The 5,965-nt window shown below is 39.4% G+C and overlaps 1 protein-coding gene across 1 annotated transcript in view; it reads right to left on the reverse strand.

Annotated features, from left to right (window-relative positions):
- Positions 1-1,194: 1,194 nt before the first annotated feature.
- AKT1 (AKT serine/threonine kinase 1) overlaps positions 1,195-5,965 on the reverse strand; it is a 37,569-nt gene continuing 32,798 nt past the window's right edge. The window contains exons 11-12 of the mRNA XM_010171602.2: positions 3,212-3,314; positions 1,195-2,552 (exon numbers count right to left, since the gene is read on the reverse strand). Coding sequence (XP_010169904.1) covers positions 2,473-2,552; positions 3,212-3,314 — 183 coding nt within the window. The 3' untranslated portion in view covers positions 1,195-2,472. The remainder of the gene's footprint in view (positions 2,553-3,211; positions 3,315-5,965) is intronic.

A 5,965-nucleotide genomic window follows, 5' to 3' on the forward strand; every position in this document is an offset into this window, starting at 1 on the left:
TGTTCTGAGACATAATCAGCCTCAACAGAACAATGGGATCCATGTCTGTTCCTGCACTGGAAGACAAGATTTTCCTGGGGCAGATTATGGTAACCTTTGCTCATTCGTGTTGCCTATATTTGGATGCACAAAGTGTGTTAAGCTCAGAACTTGTCAGGGCTTGTAGACTTGCAGAAGAGTTCTTTGGACTTCGTCCCTGGCCTGGCTGCAAACTCAGATGAAGGCTTGGAAGCAAAGGAAGGAGAGCAGTGAGGAGATCAGAGCTGCAGAATGGGACAGGCTGTCCAGCATCAGTGCAAGGTATCCTCTACAGAGACACAGATCCTTCCTTTCACCTTCCCTCCTTGCAGACAATGTCCAGTAAATTCCACTGGGAATTACAGCCTATTCCTGGAATCAAAGTGTTCTGGATGTTTAATGGCTTACTACAGTTGCAACTTCTGTGCTTAGTTTGAAGCATACTGCAGTTGTTCTTGGACATCCTTGTATTTTTGTCTATATTCTTTTTTGAAAAAGGACATTTCAGCCTTGTACAGACACCTCCTAGAAGCGCTTTATATCGGTCCCTAGAAAGGAACCGCAGTATTGTGTATTGTACACTGGCCCAAGCGCCTGGAATGGAAATATCTTTGCAGATTAAGGCCTCAGTAACACAATCTCACTGACATCAGGAGGACAGCAAAATGAGGCCTCCTCATTCACCTCAAGACAAACTGTTTCTAGCACAGGATGTCTTTCTTTTAAGAAAGATTTTCCAAAATTACCTTTGCATAATGACCAGCACAGAGAAAAAACAGTTACTGAGGAGGGGCAGAAAACCTAAATCCCTCAGCTATGTGCACATCAGACTCGAGAAACTGGAGCAGTTGTTGCATCTCCACAAATTCAGAAGGCTCCTACCACAAGAAATAAGAACCTAACTTGTTAAAGCAATTTTTATTTAAGTATTTGGAGGGAAACTTTCATATCATGAGTAAAAATACTAGAGTTGAATGATGTTAAAAAGAAAAGTCAAGATGATGGGCTCTCTGTGCAAACACAGCAGGTTTTGATGGAAAGGGGAAGCGAGGGTTTTCATAACATACTCCCTTTCAAACAAAAAAATTAAATGCTAGTTAACTGCAGTACATGTCATCATTTTTATACAGTCAAGAGAATGAAAAACAAAAAAAAGCAATTTAAGAGAACGCAACCTACAATGGAATAAAGTCATCTGCAGCAGAGACAGAATAAGACTGCTTTTTATGAAAATTACAAAGAAACATGATACAACAAAAACAGGGTGTGGGGAATTTTCCACTAAGATTAAAAATGAAAAACAAAAAAAAAAAAGTCACTTTTTGAACACCATTATTATTCAAACACATATAAAGTTTCAACCTAGTTTTTTTTTTTTCTTATACAAGGGAAACACTGTTAAAGTGAATCTTCAAGAGTGAGAAGGCACCATGAACTGTTGGCTGATACCTTTAATGCACACTCAAGAAAGAAGAAATGATCTGGGATGATGCAAAAAATCATTAAGTGTTTATATATATTCATATATCTTTTCATAAAAAAAAAAGAAAGCGGCAACAAGTCATTACTTCAGTGCCAAAATGTACTTTTGTCTGGTTGACTCACTCATTAAGATGATTTCTCACTTAGACCTGGATGGTATTTTTATACAGTGATGAAAGTGGGTGATTTTGCATTGTTGCATTTCATATTAGATTGGTAAATCAAGCATTTTCAAGGTTCTGAGAAGCCAATCCTATGAAGTATTCCTAAACTCTATGCAAATGGAATAATTAAGCGCGCTGTCTAGAATGGAACACTCATCTGTACGACGTGGCAATTCCACTGGATTCAGTTTGATATGTAATGTCTTGTAGCAGATGTTATAACAAAAATAACTTTTGCTTTTTGATTTACCTCACTGAGGCCATTAATGCTGTTCCTATAGCTGGTTTTCTGGAGTTGGATGACACTTCACTGCTGTCCAAAATGAGTTTGAACCTTAACCCTCCAGAGTTTGTTCACTTTGTTGCTTACATTATTGCACTAGCTACTAAAGTCTTATATCATCCTATATAAATCTAATTGTTCAGAGTGCAGATTCTATATTTAGATAATGAACTGTATGAAATAAATAAAACAAGGGAATTTTCTGGTCAGAGTTGCTGATATGTTGAATACCTTAATTATTTCTAAAGTAAACAGTTTTGGTGTATATTCTTAAAAACCTATGGTCATTCAGCATAAAAGCCTTGACATAATACTTTTAAGAATGGATTTGTTTTCCTTCTCAAAAATGCATCAAAGAATTGTTTTAAATACAGAATCTGTGAGGCTTCCTACAAATTCACCTAAATTGTAATACAAACACAGTATTGTAATTCAGATAATATAGAAAGTTCTCTAGTGTCCAGTGAAGTAAGGTCCCCAAAATGCAGTCTGTTTTGTTTCTGAATGGGAAAACATTGCAAAACATTAAGCGGTTCCACTGGCTGAATAGGAGAACTGAGGAAAATGAGGTCTTCTCTCGTTATCTACACAATCCATGCTGTCATCTGAAAAATGGAAGAAAAAAAGATAGTAGACAACATTTGCTACCTTTTTAAGAAAACAAACCTTAAGATAATGCACGGCAAAGTTATTTCAGAAAGTTTCACTGTCGCTTTTTCTTCTGCAGGAAGTCTTAAATCTCACCCCATTCAATGGGCATCACAGAAGATCCTGATTGTTGTATGTAAACATTTGTTCAAATGTCCATTTAAAATTGCTAGAAGCTGCATATTCAGTGTTCTGGATTTCTGGCAATTGCTATTTCAAACATGCTCAGTTACCATGAAAATAAAATAATTTGGATTTAATATGGATGTTAGCCCATACTCGATCGACTGCTTGCGCATACACAGTGCGTGTGCAGATGTGCACATGCAAAACTCATAAACAGAATTATTTTCCAGTGGGAATGTGCAGATTTGGAAAAGACAACAGCACAAATAATTCCACTATCTTCTAAAATAGGTTTTTCATTTCCCAAACTGGAAAGACATGTGGAAGGTTTCACATCAGTTTACCAACTTCTTGGTCAAATACATTTATAGAAAACCAAGAAGTTTAAACGAGTGCTTTTTCACGTGGTCTAAAGAGACCAGGTAAAGTTACAGCACATTCGTTCTGGTTGTCTGGACAATGTAGGGGGCAACATTTAAGAAAACTTTACCTTGGTCAGGAGGAGTGATTGTTATCATCTGTGCTGTAAATTCTTCATCAAAGTATCTTGTATCTGTTTCAGATGTAACTTGTGGCTTAAATGGAGGTACAAGCTATGAAAAACAACAACAAAAAAATACTGTCTATTTACAGGTGTTTGCAGCTTCTTGTCTGAAACAGGTAGAATTTGAAACAGAGTTAAAAGCTACAGAGTCTTTTCCTGCATTCCTAAAATAAGTTTAGAAAATGCCAGTTCATAAAGAAGGAACCATATACAGTAAAAAGTATTTTTCAGGTGCACGCTTCCTGTCTATGGGGCATTTAAAGGCATTTTGTCTTGAGGATTTAATTGCACAAAGAAAAATATAGAATCCTAATGTTTCTTCAAGTAATAAATGAAGTGCTTTTAAACAAATGTTTAAAAATATTAGTATATACTGGTTCCCCACCTAGTTATATAGAATTTGCCAACTGTGTGTAGTCTGATTTACGCCTGAGGAGGATGAAAATGAGTAAGAAAGATGCTCAGTGACATCAAACTGATCAGCCAGACTTGTGTGTCACCACAAGGGCTGTAGCATTCACAAATTTCAGCTACAGAGCTACTGTGCTCACGCAGCTCTGACAGCAACTGTGCTGTAGGTCAGACCAAGCCGGGAGAATTCAGGGCAAGGCAAAAGCAACATTAAGCGTTTATAGTCCTGGTCCCCAAAAGCAGTTTGATGTCAACTCTGAAAATCTGGAGTGTTTACAAAAGAAGTCGAGCGTGTTTAGCGGTGAACGTTCTCCTCTTGTTACACCACGAGTTGCACTATTTGGATTTTATTCTTGACACTGGCTTGGGCAGGCAGGCTAGAAATCATCCATGTGTACCTAGGCAAGCTCTGGCAAGAGGAGCTCCAGATGGAGCGGAGCTGCTTGACTGGGGCCAGAGGAGGAGCGCGCCTGGGAAGCGGGGTGGCGGAGCTGGCTGCATACAGATGCACAGAGCTGGAACACGTACAAATTTTGGAGGGCAACGGAGCTGGGATTCAGACCTCGCTCGCTCACCTCCCTGCTGCACCATGTGGTAGAAACAGAATGTAAACAGTGTTCTCAGCCCTCCCACAGAGGAGATGGAATAGCTCTCATCGCTGGGCTTCAGTTCGCCCACCACTGGGGTTAAGCGTGGCCATCTTTTAATAGCACAGAGCCACACCAGGCAACAATTTCGGAGCGTGATTGAGGAAGTATATGGCTTCCAATCCCCAACTGCAGGGAAAGGTTTCTCAAGGCAAATGGAAATTGCTCCAGCTGGAATTAAGGGGTGACCCCGAGAATTGCACTTCTGCTCTTACAGAAATAAGAACGACACCGACAGAAATCACTACCTGGAAAACAACAGCAAACCCTGAATGCACAGAACACCTCTTCCCCACCCCCAACTTTTCCTCCAGCTTATTTCTGAAGAATGATTTGCTTGGCAAGTCGGTTAATAAGAAAAGCACAAGCTTCAAGTTCCCTGTTGCCAGGATCATCTTTCTTATCTGTTTTGAGAACACCTAACAGAGTGTTGTCCTGTCTTACAAACAACAATCCAATGAAGCTCTTCCATTTTCCAAGTAAAGATTTTAAAAAGTGTAATCTACACATAAGTGTAATCTACATATTTCCAAGTACAAAGAAACATTCTACAGTTTGAAACTAATCTTTAAAAATTAAGGTACATAAAAATTATGGGTTTTTTTAAGATAGCACAATTACAGTATATATTCATAATCACTTTTTTGAATTATTAATGATCCTCTGTGCCCAAGGATGGCTTAAAGGAGCCTGACAATTGTTCCTGTGGAAAAAAAAATTGGGTCCTTAGAAGTGGTGTTTATGTCCTGAATTTAAAAAGGAAAGGGAAACAGGATATCCCAAAGCCACAAGTCACTGAGCCTTACAGTCCTCCTGAAGCTATTGAAGAGGGAATGCTTCACATTGTAATGTTAATAATGCCATTCTCAGTCAAGTCAAACCAGCATATTATGTATAAAAAAACCCCTGTTGAGGATAAGCATTCTTCCTTTCACATTTTAGCTCTACTCTCTTTCTCCTGGTAGCAGTTGTCTGCCTATTCCTTACAGCAAATGTTGGTTTGTTTTTGACAAGCTGTGCCTTTGCAGGTCTGTGAAGTTCTCTCTGTGCTTTTAAGCTAATGGTGGTTTTGGCACTCGCAGTGCTCCCAGTTGCTCCAGCTTGCTGTGCACAGCACAGAGTGATTTAGGACTTGGGCACTGCAGCAGACACCTGAACTACGCACACCAGAACAACTCAGAGCAGCAATCCTAAATCAGAACACACAGCTAATGCGCTAGCACTGCCTGTATCATTTTCCCTTTTATTTTAGTATCTGTTAAAAGCAATTTGAGACAGATTATGATGCACCCACCAGATATTTTTTTTTTTTTTCCCCTAGCTGTCAAACTCAGAACATTAAGCTGGAAACAGAGGAGAAGCCGCAGAAAGCTCCAACACTGGCTTTACCAAGCAAATATGTTGCTTTACTGGAAAGCTGTCACTGCAATAGCTCTGCAGTTCAACTGGCAGAGAGGTGCCACCTGTAGCCTCCCACTGCTGCAGACCAGCACGAGACCCGCAGGCTCATGTTGGTTTAAGAGACAAAAAAGACCAGAAAAAGCCCCATGTGATTAAAATTTCATTGCGTATGTTTCGCTTCTGGGTGGGCAAAATACTGCAAATTAAATTGCACCTTTCTGTGCACCAGGGACAAATACCA

Source organism: Antrostomus carolinensis, unplaced genomic scaffold (assembly GCF_000700745.2).
Source record: "Antrostomus carolinensis isolate BGI_N321 unplaced genomic scaffold, ASM70074v2 scaffold6787, whole genome shotgun sequence".
Classification (NCBI taxonomy): domain Eukaryota; kingdom Metazoa; phylum Chordata; class Aves; order Caprimulgiformes; family Caprimulgidae; genus Antrostomus; species Antrostomus carolinensis.